This window comes from Mesocricetus auratus, unplaced genomic scaffold, assembly GCF_017639785.1.
Source record: "Mesocricetus auratus isolate SY011 unplaced genomic scaffold, BCM_Maur_2.0 Super-Scaffold_4256, whole genome shotgun sequence".
NCBI lineage: Eukaryota > Metazoa > Chordata > Mammalia > Rodentia > Cricetidae > Mesocricetus > Mesocricetus auratus.
In genome coordinates this window covers 77,103,905-77,128,871 of record NW_024429182.1, presented here as the reverse complement: position 1 = coordinate 77,128,871, position 24,967 = coordinate 77,103,905, and the positions used below count along the sequence as shown (strand labels likewise).

Below are 24,967 nucleotides of genomic sequence, written 5' to 3'. Positions count from 1 at the left end.
TTTTCGAGACAGGGTTTCTCTGTAGCTTTGGAGGCTGTCCTGGAACTCACTTTGTAGACCAGGCTGGCCTCGAACTCACAGAGATCCGCCTGCCTCTGCCTCCCGAGTGCTGGGATTAAAGGCGTGCGCCACCAACGCCCGGCAAAATGAGGCTGTTAGAGTGGGAAAGGAACCAGGGACAAAGATGCACAAAGGAAAGGTCCTGGGGGGACACTGTCTGCAAGCCAGAAGAGAATTCCCCAAGAAACTGACACTACCTATGACACTTACCTTGGATTTCCAGTCTCTAGGACACTAAGCAAATCAACAGCTTTTTTCTTTTTTTAAAGATTTATTCTGTCTGCATATACCCCTGCATGACAGAAAGGGCATCAGATCACATTACAGATGGTTGTGAGCCACCATGAGGTTGCTGGGAATTGAGCTCAGCACCTCTGGAAGAGCAGTCAAGTGCTCTTAACCACCAAGCCATCTCTCCAGCCCACAAATCACTTGCTTTTGTTTAAGTCACCATATTCTGTGCTATTTTGTTATGAAGTCTAGGGAACCAAGACCTGAGCCCTCTGGACTGTTTCAGAACATTATGTTTTTTGTAAATCAGCTCCTAATAATCTGCTGTAGAATGTGGCATGAAAATCAACACAAGGGGCTGGAGAGATGGTTCAGCGATTAAACACTAGCTGCTTTTCTAGAAGACCTAAGTTTAATTCCAAGCACCCAAATAGTAGCTCACAACCCTCTGAAACTATTTCCAGGTGATCCAAAGCTCTCTTCTTGCCTTTGCAAGAATCACTGCATGCATGCAATGCACAGGCATGCATGGAGACAAAACACCCATACACTTTTAAAAAACAAAAAACAGTCTTTAGCCGGGCGGTGGTGGCGCATGCCTTTAATCCCAGCACTCGGGAGGCAGAGGCAGGCGGATCTCTGTGAGTTCGAGGCCGGGCTGGACCGATAGCCTCCAAAACAATACAGAGAAACCCTGTCTCGTAAAAACCAAAAAAAAAAAAAAAAAAAAAAAAAAAAAAACCCAAAAAACAAACAAAAAGAAAACAGTCTTTAAAAAACTAGAAAAGATGGATGGGTGGTGTTGGCACACACCTTTAATCCCAGCACTTGGGATGCAAAGGCAGGCAGATTTCAATGAGTGTGAGGCTAGACTGGTTTACAAAATCAGTTTCAGGACAGTCAGGACTGTTACACAGAGAAACCCTGTCTTGAGAAACAAACAATAAAATAAATTAAAAGAAAACTAAAAGAAAATCAAGACGTAAGTTCAAGTGCATCCTTTCCAGAGTCAGTGAGGTGAAACAGGCTAGGCTTCCCCGAAGGCCAGCTGATGAGGGTAGTCCAGAGTCTGCTTCTATTACTGTTCATCCTGAAAGGGTCCAAATGGGCCCCAAGCCTCCTGATTTCCTCAGAATGCAGTTTCCATGTAGCCTTCAGAGCCACCTTCATGGTTCTATGTATCTTCTCCTTGGCTAGAAAGCACCTTCTGGATTCGCTCCTGTACTTCCTTTGGACCCAAGGACACCACCATCTCAGCCACAGGGGGTCCTTGCTAAAAAAAAACCAGAAAAACAAGAACACTGTCTTGTTGCCTTGAACTGAAGAAGGAATTCATGCCTAGTTTCAATGTCTCAATTTGTAGAAGACAAAGCCAGGCCAGCCCCACCCCACAGCCTGCAACCCCAGGAGAGGAGCCAGAATTTATTGTATTTTCTTTTATCCAGGGTGATTTTGTTGTTTTTGCTTTATTTTTGCAGAGTTAAAAGAGCATCATGAATGACAGCAAATAATTCGGCACTAAGCTGTAGCCCAGCTCTACTCAGTCCTACTTCTCTGGATATTTTTCCCATTCAATGGGCTCCCAGGAGACTGTTTCTGCCCTTGGCAAATTAGTGATCTATCTATTATTCTCATGATCTCTGAAGAGGCAGGGATCACATATATTCTGTTCATGTCATCTCCACTGTAACTATCACAGTGCTTGCACACAGAAGATGCTCAGTGGATAAATGAAGGAAGTGTTTGTGTTTCATTGGTTTATCAAGCCCTGGACTGGCTTTAGTACCAGATTGTGCACATTGGCTGGAAGGGCCAAGGAGAGAGGCTGTAGACAACAGTTCAGTTCAGGTCCCATCTCACCAGCTGTCCACTGAGGATCATTCGGAGCAGCTTCATCATACTGCTATACTTGGTATCTTCCAGGCCTTCTGATAGCTTCTTCAGTTCTCTGTTCACCACATCCTGAGTTAGGCTCAAACCAGATCTTTCTAAAAGTCTAAAAGAGAGCCAGTCTGAGATGGGTGTGATGATCATGATGGTAAACCCAGAGCTGGGGAGGCAGAGCCAGGCTAGCCTGGTCTACAGTGCAAGTCCCAGGACAGCCAGGGCTTCATACAGAAACCCTGATTTGGGAGGGAGAGAGGGAGGGAGGGAAGAAGACAGAGAAGGAGGGAGGGAGGGAGGGAGGGAAAGACTGAGGGAGGGGGAGAGACAGAGAGAGGGAAAGAGAAGGGGAGGGGGAGGAAGGAAGAGAGAGAGGGACAGAAAGAGGGGGAGACAGGAAGAGAGAGACACTGACTATAATGGGCATCCAGGGTAGGAGAGGAAGGGTTAGGAGACGGTTATTTACCTACAGAACATAGTTTTATTAGGGTTAGGAAGTTTACTACACAATCTACGATAGGCAAAAAATGATGGATATATATATATATATATATATATATATATATATATATATATATATATATATGGCCCATATATATATATATATATGGCCCATGAAAGTAGTAAGATATCAGTAACTAATAGGACACCACAAAGCCAGTGAGATGGCTCAGTGGGTAAGAAAGCCTGCTACCCAGCCTGATTGAATTGAGCTCAATCCCCAGGTCCCACACAGTGGAAGGTGAACTAACTCTCCCCAAGCGGTTCCCTGATTTTCACATGTGCCATGGCATGTAACTTCCTCATGCACACAAAGTGAATGTCAAAAGAAAGAAGACATGGGTATGGGCGTGTGTGTGTGTGTGTGTAAAATTAAGAAGTTGCTATAAGAGAATTTACTAACTGCCATGTAATCACTATGCCTCTATTTTTTACTCATTAGTAGGGATAATAATAGCACATGTACTGCACAGAGAGTAACAGAGACTTAAAATATGATCAGCACTAAGTAAAGCCCTGAACTCATGGCAAACACTCAAAAATATTGGATACTACGTTTCAACAAAAGCTTAAAACTTGCCTGGCCATAGTGGCCCAGCATATTTCCAAGGCAGAGGCAGGCAGATAGATGTCTCTGAGTTTGAGGCCAGCCTGATCTACAGAGGGAGTGCTATGATAGCCAAGGCTACACAAAGAAACCCTGTCACAAAAACAAAAACAAACAAATAAAAGAACTTAGCTAGTATTTACTATACCCTACAGTTGAGAGACATTGCAGGAGAACCTAAAAAGAAAACTTAGGAATGGGTTTGACACAGGATGCTTGCAAGAATGGGTAATTTCTGATGAATTACTTGAAACAGCTTCAAGATTTGTCAAAGGGAGTATAGCACAGAGGAAGAGAAAGAAAACATCAGGAAACACCAGCTCCAGGAACAGCTCTGTTGTCAATAAGCTAGGTAGAGTCTCTTTTTAACCCAAACAGAAACATGAAGTATCTAAACTCTACCAGGCAGGCAGCAACCACATCCTGGCAGCCAAGCTAAGACCCTTTCCAAAAAGCATGTTTGAGATTCGAGTGGTCCCCAACTTGTAAGAGCTGGTCTTGTAAACTATCCATCCCATCTCTGATTGAGGCACTAGGTGGGTACATTCCACTGCAGCGTCCCTGGTCCCTTAGGATTGTATCCCAGGGGCTGGAGAGATGGCTTAGCAGTCATGAGGACTTACTGCTTCTAGAGAATCCAAGTTCAGTTCCAAGCACCCATGTCAGGTGGCTTACAACCACCCTTAACTTCATTTCCAAGGAATCAGTGCCCTTTTGTAGTCTACACACACACACACACACACACACACACACACACACACACACACACACACACACACGGACACACACACACCCGAAAGACAAAAACAAACCAAAAAATAGGACAGAGGTAATATACCAATGCTGCATGCATGAGCGGAACCTCTGCTCCTTATGAGGTCCACACCATGGTGCTCTGAGCGCCAGCTCAGTGTGGAGTAGTACTGACTCAGGAAGTAGTCTTTTTTTTTTTTTCTAGACAGGGTTTCTCTGTATTGTTTTGGAGGCTGTCCTGGAACTCACTCTGTAGACCAGGGTGGCCTCGAACTCACAGAGATCCGCCTGCCTCTGCCAGCTGAGTGCTGGGATTAAAGGCGTGCGCCACCAACGCCCAGCTTAGGAAGTAGTCTTACAAGTGATTTGAAGAAACAGCCTCTCAGTGTACACAGCTTTTCTTAACAACTGCCAGACTTCAGCAGCTGATCACATGAAAAAACAAGGAGAAGGTCATTGCCTGCCACTGAGTCTGCTGGCACTCATTTGTAGACCCAAGAAAAGAATATGTTGTTCATAGAAGTCTATGGTATTTTTATCAAGCAGTCTTACTGGACGAAAGCCAACCATTAACTGGGCACAGGTTCACTGCTGTTTACAAAATCAAGGAGATGAAATACTAAAAATATAAAATGTAATATAGGAAGAAAACAGACACTCCCCAATGTCACTGCATTCAAGGAAGGAGGCTGCCAAAGACAGAAGGACAGGCCCCAGGAAACTGCTAATGGCACCCCAGGACATGTTAGAGCTGGCTGAGAGCTGGGCACTGGCACAAAAGTGGTCTGGTGGCTCCTAGGCACTAGGATGTCAACTTTCCTGACTTGAGTAGGAAACCCAGGGTCTCTAAAATCTAACTCACCACAAGGATGAGAAGCTGAGACACAGTCTTGGTGAATTAGAATTAATAGCTAGAGAGACGGTTCAGCAGTTAAAAGCATACACTGCTCTTTTGGTGGGTCTGAGCTTGGTTCACACTGGGTGGCTCAATCTATGTCTAGCCTCCACAGGTATTGCATTCATATGTACGTACACATCCAAATACACTTTAAAGAAAAAATGAATTCAGTACTTTAATCCCAGCATTTGGATGATGGCATAAACAGGTGGACCTCAACAAGTCTGAGGCCAGCCTGGTCTAAACAGACCAACCAAGACTATATAGTGAGACTCTATCTCAAACAACAACAGAAACAAACAACAAATAGAAAAAACAAAAGAAAAAAGAACTAAAGACCCTATGATGGAATGTACCAAATTATTGACAATATTAGTTTTTGGGTACTGATTGGGGATGGACTTGCAAATATGCTTAGTAATATCCATGCAAGGTTAGTCATTGTACAGTTACTTCTAAAAGCAAAATTTGGAAGTAACCCCAATGTACATAAAAGATAAACTAAATTCTTGTTTAAGTGGTGTTACAAGTAAAGTAAAGTTAGCCATATATAGGAATAAGAAAACTTACTGCTGGGTACAGTATTTCATGCCTACAGTCTCAGTTTCTTGGAAAGAAGAAAAGAACTCATTTTTGATCAGTTTGGAACTAGCCTGGGCAACATATAGTACCCATCTCTTAAAAAAAAAAAAAGAAAGAAAGGAAGAAAGAAAGAACTCAGCAGTTAAGAGCACTGGCTGCTCTTCCAGGAGACCTGAGTTCAATTCCCAGCACCCACATGGTGGCTCATAGCCTTCTGTAATGGGATCTGACTGCCTCTTCTGGTGTGCATGAAGAAGAGTACTTGTAGACATAAAATAAATACATACATCCTAAAAAAATGAAAGAAAGAAAAAAAAGGCAAAAAGTGGAAAAATATATCTAAAAACACCTAAACATTACCACTGTACTATACATTTTGGACAAAGTGGAAAATAAAAATTATAATTATGAGAAGAACTAGGCAGTTGGAAGAATGCACCAAGGCATAACCATACACCACCATTCTGGCTTCCAATATCCAGGTTTAAAGCCAAGGTTTAAAAAGTTTTAGTGTATTATTAATATACCAGACACAAAAATGGTGCACAGGCATACATGCAGCCAAAACACTCAGATGCATAATATAAAACTAAATAAAGCTGGAAGGTGCTAGCGCACACCTTTGTTCCCAGCACTAAGGAAGCAGAAACAGGTGAATCTCTGTGAGTTTGAGGCCAGCCTGGCCTACAGAGTGAGTTCTAGCACAGGCTCCAAAACTACTGAGAAACCTGGTTTTGAAAAACCAAAACCTAAATAAATATTTAAAATTTTAATTAGATAAAAACCCTTTTATTGCTATAGTAAGCCAGGTCCTTTCTTCCCTACACACAGCTGAGGAAAAGGAAGGACGCTCTGGGAGAGGAGCCACCTGGGCCTTTGGGGTTGCTGTCCTTACCTGAGAGTCAGTGAGAGAGCATGTTTTTAGTTTGTCATAGTTTTGTGATGGGGCCCAAGAGTCAAACATTTGGTGCAGAGAAGCTAGAGCAGAGTGGGAAGGGTGTGTCTAACCCTTAGTCAGGGGTGTGAACACTTACCCTAGCAAGCGTTTGACAATCACGTCCACCTTTTCCAAGTCAATGCCCAGCTGTGATCTATGGACAACAGGGCGAGTCCATAAGTAGGAGTACATTGGGGAGAGCAGATCCTGCAGGCGGCTGATGTGGCCCTGGGGAAAGAGGCAGTCACCACATGCACTGGGAGCTTGGGAAATACTGGAAGGAGAAAGGAGGCCCTAAAATCACACCTGTCGCATCAAGATGATTCTCTCCAGATATGTTGGGTCCAGAACATCCTTGTCTTGCAGTTGATTCCCAAATGCCTCCTTTACTAGGGTCTGCAGCTTCTCCACCAACTGGGGCCTCTGGGTCTCACTGCTCACCAGCCGTTGCAGGTGCAGCCTGGAGGGTGGGTAAGAAAAGGGGATGCTCTGGTACTAGTACACCAGGTCTATGCCAAACCTCTCCCCTCAGGACAGCAGTAAGGATATGAAGACTGCCACATCTTCAAACCTCATGGGTAAAATATTTTTTTTGTACGTATAAAAGGATCAAGATTTAATGGAGGTCACAGTCAGCCTAAGTCTAGGCAGATATGATGTTTTCAGTGTTTTTATTTTATTGATTTTTTTTTACAAGGTCTCCCTATGTATCCCAGGCTGGCCTCCAAAATCACAGAGATCCACCTGCCTCTGCACCCCAAGTGGAGAATAAAGGTGTGCAACACCACACCAGGCATTTTCAGTGTTTTAAAAACAGTAGGTGACTTTCTCCACTTACTTTTGAGCAAACTCAGGGCTTCATGCATGCTAAGGAAGTATTCTAAAACTGAGCTACAGCCAGCAAATAAACTATTTTAAGCTAGATCACAGTAAGGAACATTCTGGCTTTTCCTGTGGAATGAGCAGCTCTGGGTGCACAACGCCCTGGCCACAGCCTTAACTGGCTGGATAGGCTGGATTCATGCTGTTGGCTCAGACTCCACAGTCCTCCAGCTGCCCTGGCGCTTTCTTCCTTAGTGCCTTGCCAGCATCTCTCTCCCCACACTATCACCTGACCACTACAGGCACCTAAGTTTACACAGAAGGATTCAGGAATGTGCTTTCTAGCCTCACTTGGATTATGGAGCACTGAAAAAAAAGGAGAGGTAGAAAACGTATTCCGAGCATCTGGAACAAGGGGCTGTTCCAATGAAGTACTCAGCTTCAAATTTCTCTCTTTTCTGAATCTCAACTCCCTGATTTTCTCCTTTTGAACAGTAAAGCCTCCAAGAGTCCACCCCTCACACCAAGCCCTGTCATCTTCAGTCCCCAGGCTGTCCTTTGTCTCTTTGACAGGACTGGAAGGGCCATGGAGACTCAGAGTAATGCAGAACCAGGGACCATTCTAAGTCCTGTGGCCTCTTGTCTATGTTACAGAGAAAAGCCAAGTAGTAAAGTGGCAAATAGCTCATGGGGTTGGGACTGGGAAAGTCTTGATTCTAAAGCCCACCAGCCAAGTGTTTGCAGTAACACAAACAGTCACTGAAAAGCTAGAGAGCCTTGGCACAGACAGGGCCTGGAAGCCACCCATTCATGGGCTGCAGACCCACATGAGTCTGAGGCTCCTGGTATATCACAGGATAGAAGATAAGACATTATGGGAAGCTATCTGGAATGTAAACTGGCAAAAAATTTAAAACTTTTTGCTTTGCTTTTGGTGTTCCAGACAAATTCTATGTAGTCAGGCTGGCCTGGAACTCACCATCTTCCCACCTCACCACCCACCCCACCCCCAAGTGCTGGGATTAAAGGCACGTGTAATTTGATTGAAAAATACTTTTTTAAAGAGTATTACAGACAAGAGGTGGTGGCGCACACCTTTAGTCCCTCCACTTGAGAGGTAGAGACAAGTGGATCTCTGTGAGTTTGAGGCTAGCCTAGCCTAGTCTACAAAGTGAGTTCCAGGACAGCCAGAGCTACACAGTGAAACCCTTTCTTGAAAACCAAACCCAAACCAAAACAAAACAAAAGAATATTACGGAAAACATATGCATGTAATACAGAAACAATAGGATCTCTTTAGCATCAAGGCCAGACAGAAAGAAGGAAAAACAATCCAGAAGTCTCTCCTGGTCATGCTGCATTGATACACAAGTCCAACTCTGGGATATAGTCAGGCTAAATGAATCTTAATGAATATTCTCACATTCATATACTACCAGTATTTACTGCTACTGCCGCTGGGACACTAATATACTTTCTAATATATTTACTGTGTCTCTGAAGTAAGTATGGCAGTGGCATGATGACAGAAACATGAGGATAATTCAGCTTGACTAGATTAAATCTGTGGGAATCAGTACTAAAGTACTTCCCTCCCTAAGCAGACTCTTGACCCTCCCTGCCTTTTTGCTGACCCCTGGATTTCAAGCATCACACAGTATCTCTGACCGACCCCCATTTTCCCCTGAAATAGTAATTCTGTGGAATAAAAAAAAGTAGTTGTACTGCATCTGACACACTAGCTTACATTCACTCTTGCAGGCTCCATGCAAGAGATGCCTCACTGTGCATTGTGTAAATGCATTAGTCACTGAAATTCTGTCTTGGACCCCATATAGCTAATACATAGCAAAGTTACAGAACTGATAAAGTCATGCACTTAAAACAAGTGCAGTTGAGTCAGTGAAGGCAGGAAGATAAAGATTCAAGGTCATCAATGGTCTACATAGTAAGTTTGAGGCCACAGCATAATCATTGAGGCCTAGAATTTACAATTCTCCTGTCTCAACTTCCCAAGTGCTGGGATTATAGGTATGCATCATAGTGCTTGGCTCTCCGACTTACCTGTTGAACTCTGGGAGCTTCTCCAGGTCCAGCAGGGCTGAGTGGCAGGTGATCCGGGTCAGGTCAAACTGTGTTATCAGCTCCGGCAGGGTCCTGCCCATTTGGTTCTCTGCAAGTCAGGTCCACTCAGTTGCTCAGCTCCTCCCTCATCTTATTTCTGTCCTTCCTTTTATCTTTCTTTCTGCACTGCCCAGGCTGGCTTACAGATTTTGATCCTCCTACCTCAGTTTCCCACGTAGCTGGAATACAGGTGTTGGTTACACCGCCCTGCTTTCTTACCACTTTCACACACAAAGGAGAGTAAGTGAGCAAGCTGTAGGCTCCCCCACATTTGGATCAAAGCAGCAAGAACAGTGTGCCAACTGCCTAGCTACTCTCGAGCTTCTGGTGTGCGTGGCTCTGAATAGAGTCTGACACCAGCATGCCCTACAAACTTCATACTTACTGCTGCAGCGGAACCTCAGTGCTGGAAGCTGCTGCTTTTGTTTCATTTGAGAAAGGACTTTGGTATTATATAGTCCAGACTGACATCAAACTAGCAATCCTCCTGCTTCAGCTTCTCTAGTGTTGGGACTCCATACCACACCCAGATGGGGAGCTGTTTCTTTTTTGAACATTTTTTCCCTTATTTTTATTTTGTCTGTGTATGAGTGCACACTACTGGAACCTGACCAGAGGCCAGAAGAGGGTGATAGATCCCTTGACACTGGAGTTACAGATAGTTGTGAGTCATCTGGTATGGGTGCTGGGAACAAATTCACACTAGCAAGAGCTTTTAGCTGCTGAGCTATCTCTTTAGCCCCTTGGTAGCAGTTTCTTTATGTGCAGAAGCTCCATTTGGTGCAGTCAGAAGGCACCATGGTCAGACACAGGCTTCAAGAACTAGATCCTTTACTAAGGATGTGACTATGGCAAGTTACATCCTCCTTGAACCTCAAAATCACCTTAGAAACTAGGATTATCAAATTATTGCCACAAGAAGTCATCCTGTTTGGTACTTGGTTCTTCAAGGTTTGTGTTCTAAACCCTGAATAAGCTAGATTCACAACACCAGTAATACTGTTAGAGCTCATACTTGTATAATTATAGTAATCATAAAGTCTGTGGCTTTTGGGCTTATGGTGTGGCCAGACACTGAGCTGGTTCCTTATATTTATAAGCTCACTGGCTCCTAATTATCCCTACAAGGCATATCCTTAGCCCTATCATATGGACAAGTTTAATGAGACTCTAGGTCTTTGGTGCAGGGACAGTGGCTGTGAGTTCCACTTGATCAACAACAAAGCTGTGTGGGAAAACTGAGTGAGGGAACACAGTAGTTTGACTCAATAAATACTGCTGACTAGAACAATGAACTTGTACAAGACCGTGTGACTGATAGGTGGCAATGCTGGGACAGATTGGCCTGTATCATGTGACTCAAGTTCAGTCACATGACCACTCTGGTGTATATATACCTGCAAACCCTGAGCCACAGTTGGTGATGATGTCAAGTAAGGCTTCAGGCAGAAAACCAGCAGCAGCAAAATGCTCCAGGAAAATGTCCCCTTGTCTCTTAGACAGCTTGCTACCATCCCTGTTGAGGAGCAGGGGCAGATGAGCAAATTGAGGCGGCTTCCAGCCCAGGGCCTGGTAGAGGAGCAGGTGCTTAGAGGTGGAGACGAGCCACTCAGAGCCCCGCAGCACATGGCTGATGCTCATGTGGTGGTCATCTACCACACAGGCTAGATGGTAGGTGGGAAAGCCATCACTCTTCAGGATAACTGGATCCCCCTCTACACTGGCCACTTCATGCTGAGTCCAGCCATATACAAGGTCCTGGAAGGCTGGTGCTGCTTCCTCCAGGCGGAAGCGGATAGCAGGCTTGGGGTCCACGGCCAACTTCTGGGCCACCTGTGCCTGGCTCAGGTTCCGGCAACGATTGTCATACCTATTATGAGACAGAGCAGCAGAGTAGCTAAGAAAGCATCAATGGACAATATCCCAAGTTCTGTTTATTTTTGTTTGTTTGTTTTTTGAGACAGGGTTTCTCTGTGTAGCTTTGGAAACTGTCCTGGAACTTGGCTGGCCTCAAACTCACAGAGATCTGCCTACCTCTATCTCCCGAGTGCTGGGACTAAAGGTGTGTACTACTACCACCCGGCTCTCAAGTTCTGGTTTCTACTTGCAGTGCCTGGGATATACCCAAGGCCCTGAGGATGCTAGTAAGGACTCTTACCAAATGAACTATAACCCCAAGCCTCACATTTGGTTTCTGATAGCTTATGACCTTGGGCATCTCATTAACCTCATTTACTCTTTTCCTTTGCTAAGAAGGACATGTAAAAATGCTCAGACCAAGAGCAGGCTTACAATGAGTACAGACGATGTAGCAATCTCATGAAGTGATCAGGCTATTCATTGAGAATCAAAGAAAAAAACACTTGGTAGGTAAGAAGGGCTAGAGTTCTGGGAAAAATAATTCTCTCCAACGAGGTTAAGACACACCCATAATGGGGGAAAACCCTCCTTTTATACCTTCCAGGTGTACTCTGTGGATGCCAACCCCTGAGAAGCTATGTTGGAACTGTTAATCCTCCAAACAATTAAGGGAGAGATGGTAAGGCTGTCAGCAGGCAAGGTAATAGTCAGAGAGGTCACCACAGAGTCCTGTTATCTCAAGGCTGCTCCTCTTAGAGTGATTTCCACAAGATGTAAAGGTAAGGTCTGTGTGGCTCAACAGTGCTGGGATTAAAGGCATGTGCTATCACTGCCCAGCTACTTTTAATTTTTTAAATGTATTAGTGTCCTAACAAACACAAATGTGAAGCTTGAAAACTTGGTTCTTTTTTTTTTTTTAAAGAGCTGGAGGCCAGCACTTGTTTTGTTTTTTTAATTTTTTATTTATTTATGTATTGTGTATACAGTCTTCTGCCTGCATGCCAGCAGAGGGCACCAGATCTCATTACAGATGGTTGTGAGCCACCATGTGGTTGCTGGGAATTGAACTTAGGACCTCTGGAAGAACAGTCAGTGCTCTTAACCTCTGAGCCATCTCTCCAGCCCCGAAAACTCAGTTCTTGACACATCTAACTCTTCAATCAATGTCTCACAGATCCCACGATATCATGTGACCATAACTAAAAACAATTCTTTGTACTAATGGACTATAATATGTTTACAATTAAAAACAAACAGCTGTTCATGGTGGCACATGCCTTTAGTCATAGCACTTAGGGGCAGAGACAGGCAGATCTCTGTGAGTTCGAGGCCAGGCTGGTCTTCAAATCGAGTTCCAGGACAGCCAGGGACAGAGGAACTCTGTCTTGAAAAACAACAACAGAAATAAAATCACAAACACACACACAAACAAAAATAGAAATAGAAACAAAAAAATGAAGAAAAGGAGCTGAGCATCAACATTCATCATTTCTTCACGCTGACTATGGACATAATGCAAGCAAATGGTTCAAGCCCCTGCTGCCTTGACCTCCTTGCCATGATGGACTGCCCTCAAACTGTGAGCCAGAAGAAATCCTTCCTTTCCTATTTTTTTTTTTTTGGGTCAGGGTATTTTATCACAGCAAATAAACTAAGACACTGTCCTAAACACATATCACATATGCAAATGATGTTCTCAATGTTTCCTCACTGTATTGGTAACTTTTCTATTGATGTGACAAAACACCATGGCCAAAGCAACTTATAAAAAAAAGCATTAAATTGGGATTGTGGTGTCAGAGGGTTAGAATCCATTATGGTGGAGCAAAGGCATGGTAGTAGGAACAGCTGAGAGTTCACATCTTAGAAAGCAGGAAGCAAAGAGAACATACTGAGAATGGCTAGAGTTTTTTGAAACCTCAAAGCCCTAGTGACATGCCTCCTCCAACAAGGTCACACTTCAAAGTTCCAAGGTAAATAAGGATGACCCTGAACTCCTGATCTTCTTGCCTCTGCCTCCTGAAAGCTAGGATCACAGGTAAATGTCACCATGCCAATGTCGTAAGTGGAATATTACAGTAGGATAAGAAATAAAATGATGGGCTGATATAGAAGCTCCCTCAAGACAGGTGTGTAGTATACTGCATACTACCATTGACTAGGTATTAGTAATTCCTGTTTGTCAGCTTAGGCACTGATTACCAGCTAGTACCAAATGCCTCTTGAGAAGGGAAATTAATAACCAAAGGGAGGGTTAAGAGATGCTTCTGTATATTTTGGGGTAGTTTACGTATCAAACATGGCACTCAGGAGGCAGAGGCAAGCGGATCTTTATGAGTTCGAGGCCAGCCTGGTCTACAGAAGGAGTTCCAGGACAGCCTCCAAAACAATACAGATAAACCCTGTCTCGAAAAAACAAAACCAAAACAGAACAACATGAAGCTAGTGAGATAGCTCACTGAGTAAGGGTGCCTTCTGCCAAGACTAATAACCTGAGTTCAATCTCCATATGGTAGGAGAGTACCAACTCATGAAAGTTGTCTTTTGACCTCTACATATACACTGCGGTATATAAAATAAGTATATTTTTTATACTGCTGCTTCTTAAAATAAGTTTTAAAATGTAAAAAGAAACATAAGTATTAAACATGACAAGTTTTTTAGATTTTTATTTTTATGTTTTTTTGTTTTGTTTTTTTGAGTAGGACTACACTGTGACATCCTTACTGTCCTGGAACTTGTTTTGTAGACTAGGTTGGCCTTGAGTTCTAGATATCCGTTGACCTCTTGCCTCCTGGATTAAAAGGCAAGTGCCACTACACCAGCTACTTTTACTGTTTTTAATTTTGATGGGGGGGATGTTAGGGGGGATGTTGGTATGTTCATGTGAGTACAGGTGTTTATAGAAGCCAGTAGAATCTAATTCCTCTGGAATTAGTTATGAACTCTTTCATGTAGGTGCTAAGATCAGTAACCTTTTTTTTCTATTTTGTTTTCTGAGACAGGTTCTCTTTATACAGCCCTGGCTGCCCCGGAAACTCACCATGTAGAACTGGTTAGCTTCAAACTCACAGAGATCCACCTGCTTTGCCTCCCAAGTACAAGGATTAAAGGTGTGTGTTATCACATACAGCAATTAAGTATTCTTAACTACTGAGCACTCTCCAGCCCAGAAAACATTTCATGCATTATAATAAGTTATTATTATGATCACAAATAATATTGCTTGAGGTGCAGTGTAGCCAGCAACTTCTCCTACAGCCACAATGATTGTGATCCTGCCTGTTGGCATTTATGCTCTACAATGTCCTCCTTCTAAGTATGGGCTGAACTCACACTGACTTCTTCTTCTTTTTTTTTTTCTGAGATAGGGTTTCTCTGCGGCTTTGGAGGCTGTCCTGGAACTAGCTCTTGTAGACTGGGCTGGTCTCGAACTCACAGAGATCCTCCTGCCTCTGCCTCCCGAGTGCTGGGATTAAAGGCATGCGCCACCAACACCCGGCTGCCCACTGACTTCTTTTTAAGGAACAGAACATAAGTGGTAAGATGTTACTTCCACATTTAGGTGTATTTAGTTGCCAGGTTATGAGCTGCCCTATGCAGACCTGTGTGAAGATAGAGTTGGAAGAATGTTTACCTAGAATGTACCAGGCTATTCATTTAACTTCAAGCACTATCAAAAAGATAAAAAGAGAAGGGAGGTCGGGAATTAGCTCACTTGTAGAGTACTTGCCTAGCAAGCACAAGGCCCTAGGTTCAGCCCTCAGCTCTGGAAAAAAAGAAAAGAAAAAGACAGACCTTATGTGTATTTTGGCAGTTTAGTTAGAAGAAACACACCTGACAAGCAACGGACAACTAGTAAGACTCTTAGCCTGCCAACAGCCTCTGGGGAGAAGATGGATGAATCCTCCTCAGACAAAACTCCAGAGAACTGCAGGCTTGACACACAAAGAACCTAGCTAAGCCCCACCCAAGTGCCTGATCTGCAGGAACAGAGAATCAACAAAACCAGCTTGGGGCGGTATTCAAAGTGGGCTGGGGCTCTCACCGTGGTGTCTGCCGGTTCCTCAGGGCTTCATTCTTCAGGAGCTCCAGCCTCTGTGGTGAACAGAAACAGGGATAGGCAGCTCCAGACTTCAGCAATGCTTCTGTGGCCTGGGCATACAGTGTCAGCCGCTGTGATTGGATGTAGGGCCCTGCAGGACCACCCCGACGGGGACTTTCATCGGGTGGGATGCCTGGAGCACAGGTGGAGAATTGTCATCACACAGAACACCAGAAATGCACAGTGCCCCCCCCCAAGTATTCATCTGGATGCTTTACATACACATTGAACTTTTTGTTTTGTTTTCAAGACAGGGTTTCTCTGTGTGTAGCCCTGGCTGCCCTGGAACTTGTTTTGTAGACCAGGCTGGTCTCGAACTCACAGAAATCCAGCCTGTGCTACAAAGCAAAATCCCGTCTCAAAACAAGAAAGAAAAATCACATATATATGGGGCTCAGTGAGATGGCTCAGTAATTAAGAGTATTTACTGCTCTTGCAGAGGATATAGATTTGGCTCCCAGCTCCCACATGGAGGCTCACAACTACCTGTAATGCCAACTCAAGGGGATCTAATATCCTCATCTGGTCTCCATAAGTTCCTGCACTCATGTGGTACATACCAACTCATGCAGGCAAACACACACACACACACACACACACACACACACACACACACACACACACACACACACACAAAAACACACTTAAACTAAGCAACCTCACCAGAACTAGATAGTAAGTCCTACTGCTGAAAACACAACACAATTTTGCTGCAGAACATTCAGATATCAAACAGGAACTGACCTGAAAACTTCCTCCTTGATAAGTAGGCTTTCACAGTATAGAAGGTGTAAAGCAGGCCACTGAGGAAGAAAACACATCAATGGCATCCCTGCAGCCAACCCTGCACACTTAATAGTGGCCCACAGGCAAGATGTGTCCCAGTGGCTGGAGAACAGCATGAAGGTTACAGAGGTAACTAACTGCTTTTGGATCAGGTTTGAGGCAGGCTCCACAAGAAGGAACTCAGGCCTGGTGCTGAAACCTGACCAAAAGTCCATGTTTCAGGAGGGCACAGGCCTTCAGAAGGAATCTATTATTGCTACTTTGCTAAATGACAAGTTGTCAAATTGCCTTTTAAATCTTTATGCATATACCCTCAACCTTTCCAGGGAAGTTCCTCTTTGCAGTGGTTAGTACTTAATGTCACAACTCATAACGGGTCAGAGTGCTGAGAATAAATTTCTACTAAGTGCTCAGCTCTAAATGGAACATCTTTTATCCATTTCCCCACCTCAAGGCCCAGAGAACATCTCAGAAGAGCAAAAATAATCTAAGAGCCAGAAGATGAGGAGGAGTGATGTAAAATGCTGTCTTGGGACATGGTATGACCATTGCACTCATGAACTCCCTGCAGCTATGATTACTTGCAGAAGACCAAGTTAACATTCTAATAGACAGTACCATCTGGACTCACTGGGTTATTTGTTTAAAAAAGGAGAGGACATGAAAAGAGTGGGATGTGTTGGGGGGGCGTTTAGGGATTCCTAGCAGAGTGGGAGGAGGAGTTAGGGTGCTTATAATCAGGATACAATGCTTACATGTACAAAATTCTCAAAGAATAAAAGATATGCTGGGCATTGGTGGCGAACGCCTTTTATCCCAGCAATCCGGAGGCAGAGGCAGGCGGATCTCTGTGAGTTCGAGGCCAGCCTGGTCTACAAGAGCTAGTTCCAGGACAGCCTCCAAAGCCACAGAGAAACCCTGTCTCGAAAAACCAAAAAAAAAAAAAAAAAAAAGATACCACTTTAATCCAGCTACTTGCCTCAGTCATGAAAATGCTAGGATTGCAAATGTTAGCACTACACCCACCCAGAGTATTTTTTAAAAAACAGTATTGGGGCTCCAACCCAGAGCCTGTGCATATTAAGCAAGTGTTCTACACTGAGCTGTGTCCTGGCCCTGTAATTCATCCTTAATCTGATATTAAGTTGTGATAAAGATTCTAGAGAAAGGGCTGGAGAGGTGGTTCATTGGGTAAAGTGCTTGCTGTGTGCAGGTGTGAGAACTTGGGATCAGATCCCCTGGGGGTTCACTGACCAGGGGTTCTAACCAGTCAACTCTGGGTTCAATGAGGAAGAGATGGCACAGTGGTTAAGAGCACTTGCTGGTCTGGGTCTCAACACTTTCTTCTAGCCTCTATGGGTACAATAAGAACATGGAGCACACACGTACACGCAGACAGAACATCCATATACAAAGGAATAGGTTATTTAAAATCTTAAAAAATGAAGTAGAAAGTCCTTGAGGAAGATGCCCAACATTGACCTTTGGCCTTTACATGTACAAACAGGTTGGGAAACGGAGAAAAGGGTGTTCTTGATGGGATCGTTTCTCTGGGCACTGAGTCTTGAATAAAGTAAGGGGCAATTCTGGCTATGCAGAGTAGACGGAATCAGATGAAAAAGTTCTGTGGAAGAGTAGCAGTGTTGGGTGAGGAATACAAGGAGGCCAGTATGGCCCAAACACTACAAGAAAGCAAAATGACTGGAGTGGAAGGGCAGCAAATTCACTCAGTAAAATGCAGGGCCAGGTGAGAACTTCAACTTGATAGGGCTCTTGCTGAACCAGGTATTGTGTGAGGCTCATGTGGAGCTGATCAAAGCTGCTGCTCCTGCCTCCATTGAGCATCCACTGCCACACTGTCGTGTAAACAGGGACTGCAGTGCTTGTTCATGGTGTCTTACCACAGAAATAGAAAAGTTACTAAGACGACATCTATTGCTCACATAGATGACCCTAGTTAAATAAACAAAGTGGGCCTTAAAATAAAACCAAGTCCTAAATCTGGGAAAAAGACTGGTGAGGACTGAATGAAAAAAAGAAATAAAAAGGAAAGGACATGACTATTCCTAGATATGGTAGAGGAAAAGCTTATTGTAGATAAAAGGGGGAGCATAGTCAGAGGCAGGGACATCTGGGAGAGTCCAGAATGGATGTGACCCTGAGCTGGGGGAGTGGAGGAACAGGGGATGACCAGGTACAGCAGCCAGGAGGTTCAAAAGAAAATAGACATAAAGACCAGGAAACCAAAAAGGTTGGATTATATAGAGGGGTAGCCCAGCCCTTGGGATGGAGAAGTTCAGGGTAGGGGCGGGATATGGCAGCCAGGAGGACTCTGTAACAGGCAGGGACTGAAGGATGCCTGGAGAACCTGGCTGCCAGGTCAATTTTATAGTTAAATAGGCACCTCAGCCTTTGTCCCAGGTTTGAAACCTAACAGGGATGAGGAGGTGTTAATATGAATGGGAGTGAAATAGAGTGAAGAGAAGTATAATAAAAATATACTATATTCATGTATGAAAATGTCTTGAGAATGAAATTAATAAAAATCAATGAAGATCTTTTTTAAAAAAAAACTAATAAATTTTGATTGGAAATGATCCCCAAATTTACCTCATTCAACCTTGCTCTATTTTCCCTGTCTGTTTCTTTCTTTTTTTTCTTGTGGAGACAGTGTCTCATGTCTGGCCTCAAATTTATTGTATATCCAAGGATGGCCTTGAACTCCTGATCCTTGTGAGTGCTGGAGCTATAAGGCATACATACACACTATGCTTGTCTTTTCTCAAGGGCAAGCAGCATTTTTTTTTTTTTTGGTTTTTCGAGACAGGGTTTCTTTGTATTGTTTTGGAGGCTGTCCTGGCACTAGCTCTTGTAGACCAGGCTGGCCTCGAACTCACAGAGATCCGCCTGCCTCTGCCTCCCGAGTGCTGGGATTAAAGGCGTGCACCACCAACGCCCGGCCACAAGCAGCATTTCTTGAGAAGTAGACTAACAACTGTCTGCTGCATGAAAGGGTCCCGAAAATGGATTGTGGTTCCCTCCTCCCTTTAGTCCTAGTTAGCAGAGTTAATGTTGTTGTTATGAAACACTAGGATCTAAAGCTACTTGAAGAGGAAGGGGTTTATTTGGCTTATGCTTCCTGAAGGAAGTCAGGACAGGAACTCAAAACAGGTCAGGAACCAGGAGGCAGGAGCTAATGCAGATACCATGGAAGAATGCTGCTTCTTGGCTTGCTCCCTGTGGCTCGTAGAACCCAGGACCACTTGTTCAGGGGTGACTCCCACCAATATGGACTGGGCCCTTCCACATCAATCACTAATTAAGTAAATTCCTGGACGGATGGTGGTGGTGTGTGCCTTTAATCCCAGCACTCAGGAGACAGATGCAAGATAGTCTCCAAAGCTACAGAGAAACCCAGTCTCAAAACCAAACCAAAAAAAACAAAAAAAAACAAAAAAAAAAACAAAAAAAAAAGAAAAGAAAAAAAATGCCCTACAGGCTCCCCTACAGCCTGATTCTATGGAGGTTCAACTAAGATTCTTTCCTTCCTTCCTTTCTTTTTTTAAATTTATTTATTATGTACACAGTGTTCTGCCAGCATGTATGCCTGCAAGCCAGAAGAGGTTACCAGATGGCTATGAGTCACCATGTGGTTGCTGAGAATTGAACTCAAGGCCTCTGGAAGAGCAGCCAGTGCTCTTAACTGTTGAGCCATCTCTCCAGCCCCGAGGTTCCTTCCTTTCTTTTTCTTTGATTTTTGGAGACAGGGTTTCCCTGTGGCTTTGGAGGCTGGGAACTAGCTCTTGTAGATCAGGCTGGTCTGGAACTCACAGAGATTCGCCTGCCTCTGCCAGCCAAGTGCTGGGATTAAAGGCTCGCACCACCACCGCCTGGCCACATTCTTTATTTTCAACAAGTCTTGTTATATTTAGGATTAAATTACCTACAAGAAGATCAACTCCTAAGACTGCACTCATTTTGCTTGGCTCACAACAATGTGGTTTAAAAATAAAATAAAATAAGCGGGGCAGTAGTGTTGCATGTCTGTAATTCTAGCACTTGGCCGGGCGCTGGTGGTACACTCCTTTAATCCCAGCATTCAGCTGGCAGAGGCAGGCGGATCTCTGTGAGTTCGAGGCCAACCTGGTTTACAGAGCGAGTTCCAGGACAGCCTCCAAAACAATACAGAGAAACCCTGACTGGAAAAACAAAAACAAGACAAAACAAAACAAAAAATCCTAGCACTGGGAGACAGAGGCAGGTGGATCTCGGGGAGTTTGAGGTCAGCCTGGCCTACATAGCAAGTTCCAGGACAGGTTCCAAAGCTACACAAAGAAACCCTGTCTCAAAAAAACAAAATAAAATAAATTCAAGCTTAGGTTTAACAATGGACAGTGTTCATTAAAAAAAAGAAAGAAAAAAAAAAAAGGTGACCATTGAGGTGGCTCAGGGGTCAGAACTCTTTTGGTAAAACCTGATTAGTTTAAGCTCTAGAATCCACATTATAGCCGGGCGTTGGTGGCGCACGCCTTTAATCCCAGCACTCGGGAGGCAGAGGCAGGCGGATCTCTGTGAGTTCGAGACCAGCCTGGACTACCAAGCGAGTTCCAGGACAGCCTCCAAAGCCACAGAGAAACCCTGTCTCGAAAAACCAAAAAAAAAAAAAAAAGAATCCACATTATAGAATGAGAGAACCAACTCCTGTAAGTTGTCCTCTGATGTCCACACAAGTGCACATACACAAATAAATGAAAAAGAAATTAAGATAAAAAAGTTAGGGAGAAGACAAAAAAGGCACTTAAAAATAAAGCGGGGGGGGGGGGGGATTAGGATTATATATATGTTCAGCCGGGCATTGTGGCACATGTCAACTTTAATTTTAGTACTCAGGAGGCAGAAGCAGATAAATCCCTGTAAGTCTGAGGCCAGCCTTGTCTATATAGTGAATTCCAGGACTACATAGAGGGACCCTATCTCAACACACACACACACACACACACACTTCGGCTTTCTGGTTCTTAGAACTATAAAGCTGGACAATCTGAGGTCACATTCTCATGGGAACAGGAGCTGGCACTCATAGGCACTGTCTCCTTTGCAGAAGACTCTACTTCTTCATGTTCACTACAGGCCATTCATTTCCTAAGAGTCTGTTTCCTGCCCTGGCCTCTCAGGGAACAGACTTAAGTGAGTGAGGTAAGAGCAGGTATTCCACAACAGCCTTAGATCTTGGTTTTAGGGAACCTTGTCGGTTTTTTTTTGTTTGTTTGTTTGTTTGTTTTACAGGGAGCACCTGCCACTCCAGACTGGGCAGATTTATCTATTTTCCAGGAATTCTCATTCTCCACTTTGAACCCACAGAGAAGATCCACAGCCTCCTTCTCTGCTTCTGGTTCCTCAGACTCCTTCCTTGACAGCCTCACCTGCCCACTCCAGCATGTCCTCAATGTTCTCTGCTGCCCTTGGTACCAGTCGGCTCTGGTCAGTGTCCTCCAGCCTCAGAATGAAGCTCCCTTGGTGCTTCTTGGCAAAGATGTAGTTGTAGAGAGCGGTCCGGAGGCCACCCAGGTGCAAGAAGCCTGGTAGAAGACAACATGTCAGATGGGACAGGGAAAAAACTAGAAGTTGAAGTGCAAATAAGAATGTCCCAGTGAGCCGGGCGTTGGTGGCACACACCTTTAATCCCCCAGCACTCGGGAGGCAGAGGCAGGCAGATCTCTGTGAGTTCGAGGCCAGCCTACTCTATAGAGCGAGTTCCAGGACAGCCTCCAAAACAATATAGAGAAACCCTGTCTTGAACCCCCCCCCAAAAAAGAATGTCCCAGTGAAGTTTTAAGACCAAGAAATGGCTGTCATTGTCCTATTTCTTTGGTTAGCACACAGACTGTCACTGAAAAGAACACAGTGGGGATGGAGAAATGGCCCAATGGTTACAAGCACTGGATGCTCTTGCAGAGAACCCAGGTTCAGTACCCAGCATCTATGGTGATTCATTACTATCTGTTAACTCCAGTTCCAGTGAACATCATCTTCTGACCTCAGCAAGTACCACACATAGATGTGGTACATATGCACACGCAGACAAATCACTCGTAACATAAAATAAATCCTAATAACAACAAAAGAAAGAGTAAAGCAGGGTAGCTGACTCCATTTAGTCCTTCATCTTGGGAATGGAAGAATACCAGGTGTCAGGTCTAAGAGCTTGTCATCACATAAAGTGCTGCAACTCTTCCTGAGCACCCTCGGCATTCAACTCTGACATTTGCCTCAAGGCCAAGTTTCAGCAGCAGCAGGAGAAACAGCATTCCTGATGTGTTTGAAAATTTCCATCTCAAAATTATTCACAGAAGCCAGATCACACTAGCATTTAAGTTATATAAATCTACTGATACATTCCAGGGGTTCTAACTGCTGGGCAATGGTAGTGCATGACTTTAATCCCAGCACTCGGGAGGCAGAGGCAGGCGGATCTCTGTGAGTTCGAGACCAGCCTGGTCTACAAGAGCTAGTGCCAGGACAGCCTCCAAAGCATAGGGAAACCCTGTCTCAAAAAACAAAGTTTCTAACCTTTGGGAATTCATTTAGCTTTCACAAGTTTCAATTTACTGATGTTAGTAGGCTTAAAAAACAAAATAAATCAGGCTGGACCTGATGGTATGAACCTTTAACCACTATGGAGGCAGGAGCAGGTAGATCTGCGTAAGTCTGAGCAGCCTGGTCTACACAGCAAGTTCTAGGTCAGACAGGGATACAGTAATGTCCTGTCTCAATAAAGCATGAGTGTTTTTGTTTTGTTTTTTAGTTTTTCAAAGACAGGGTTTCTCTGTATTGTTTTGGAGACTGTCCTGGAACTCTCTCTATAGACCAGGCTGGCCTCAAATTCACAGAGATCCACCTGCCTCTGCCTCCTGAATGCTGGGATTAAAGGCGTGTGCCACCAACACCCGGCCAAAGCATGAGGTTTATCATGAGGTTGCTGTGATACCCAAATGTTGACTGAAGCAGAACTTTAAGCCAGGTCTGGTAACTCACACCTGTAACTCTAGTATCTGGAAGGCAGAAACAGGAGGATTGCTGCAAGTCTGAGTTCCAGGCCAATCATGGTGATTCAGTAAACTGTTTCCAAATCAAAACAAAAATTTAAATTTTCAATTAATTTTAGCTATCACAGTGATCTACACTGATTGACAACTTTTTGCCATTTAGGCTTTCCCTGCCTGTCAGCAAAGAAATGAATATGATTATTGCAGAAAAGGCTACTGCACATAGCCGACCTTGCTGAGTGGCTCAGATGCACTGGCTCAAAACCATCAGACAGGTACTATTATTAGCCCTACTTGACAAACAGCAAAACTAGGACATAAACAGAACGGATAACACTGCCAAAATGACACATCTAGGAACGGACAAGTGCAGAAACACAGATGCAGAAAATGTCAGGTCTTGGTGCCCTATTTCTTCAAATAAGGTGAGCATCCCAGTACACAGAAATGGACACACAGAAATGGAGGGTTAAGGTTTAGAAATTTATAGCCATTTGGTAATCCATTTTATGTCCACTGAGACTTAACAAAGAAGCTTTTGTGTATTTTCCAAATACTCATTTTTCCTAGTAGTTTCATTTATAGTCTTAAATACAGAATCACAACTGGTAATTAAGAATCAGGGCTCCCATTACATAGACTTTAAAGTTCCATGACTTATATTGCCAGCCCAGAAATAATGTGTCATTCTTGTACAGCAGGGACTCTGTCACAATGATTTTTTTCAGCTGACCTTGGGCCTGGTATGAAAGGCCGCTCAGTGTCAAGAGGGCAGAAGGTGACTTGAGCTAAAGGAAGGCTAGGAACTTGTGGTGAGGAGGGTAGGTGATGACATGTTTTTTTTTTCTTTAAGTTTTCCGAGACAGGAGTTTCTCTGTGTAGCCATGGCCGTGCTGGAACAGGATGGCTTCGAGATGCCCCTGTCTATTTCCTGAGCGCTGGGATTAAAAAGCGTGCGCCCCACCACCTAGCAAGAAGACAGAATTTCTAACAGGGTATACACTGGGCCTGTTTCCTTCTGGCCTGCTAAGCTTTCAGCAATAATAAATCCGGGCCACTGTACGACTCCCTCTTAGGTTTCAAGCAGGTCTCCTTGACATTTTGCTCTCAACTCAAACGTTTACTCTTCAGTAATGGTTTCCAGGGCGCCCTATCCCGTTCCATTTCCAAAAGGACAAATGTAACTCTAAGATCACTCTTACAAGTGTTTGTCGTGGTCACTAGAATGCAGGAACCCTAACTTTTCAATGACCGCGGCATTGTAGTGCATGGGACTTGGCACACTTTACTCGCACTACACGCTGAGTACAGTAAAGAACAGAAACAATACAACAAAGAAACTTCTAGGAACCTGAATTTCAGGTCTTAATCCTCCATTTCCGTCTCTGTAAAATGGGGTCGCGCAGACACCGGAAGGCACTGTTTCTGGAACGTTCGGGGGCGGGGACGGGACGGTGGGCTGCGGCGCGCGCGTCACGTCCGCCGGGATTACCTGTAGGGCTGGGAGCAAAGCGCACTCTCACCGTGGCCCCGGAATCCGGGCCCAGACTGGCCTCCCGGTGCCCCACGCTGTGGCCTAGGGCCACGGCGCGAGGCTCGGCCCGCAGGAGCCTGTGCAGGAGCGCCGCCATGTGAAACACAAACACACACGTGGGCTCCTTCGCACGTCACTTCCGCGCGGCGGGGGCAAACTCATCTTAACCAATCACCTTCCGCCACAGCGAGCGCGGCCCCGCCGCTTAAAGGCGCAGGCCTCTTATCTGGGCTGCCC

The 24,967-nt window shown here is 44.4% G+C and overlaps 1 protein-coding gene across 2 annotated transcripts; it reads right to left on the bottom strand.

Moving 5' to 3' along the window:
- Window positions 1–1,088: 1,088 nt before the first annotated feature.
- Window positions 1,089–24,855, bottom strand: Ears2 (glutamyl-tRNA synthetase 2, mitochondrial). Of its 2 annotated transcripts, none has more exons than XM_040755186.1 (9): window positions 24,689–24,855; window positions 21,574–21,729; window positions 15,308–15,497; window positions 10,797–11,269; window positions 9,340–9,448; window positions 6,760–6,913; window positions 6,551–6,681; window positions 2,152–2,287; window positions 1,089–1,564 (listed from the first exon to the last, which is right to left on the bottom strand). In XM_040755186.1, the coding sequence occupies exons 1-9, from the start codon at window positions 24,825–24,827 to the stop codon at window positions 1,466–1,468; spliced, it is 1,587 nt and encodes a 528-aa protein (XP_040611120.1). In that variant the 5' UTR covers window positions 24,828–24,855; the 3' UTR covers window positions 1,089–1,465. The 2 variants fall into 2 exon arrangements, with proteins under 2 accessions (XP_040611120.1, XP_040611125.1); XM_040755191.1 differs by lacking the exon at window positions 24,689–24,855 and adding an exon at window positions 24,548–24,681.
- Between the last annotated feature and the right edge of the window lie 112 nt (window positions 24,856–24,967).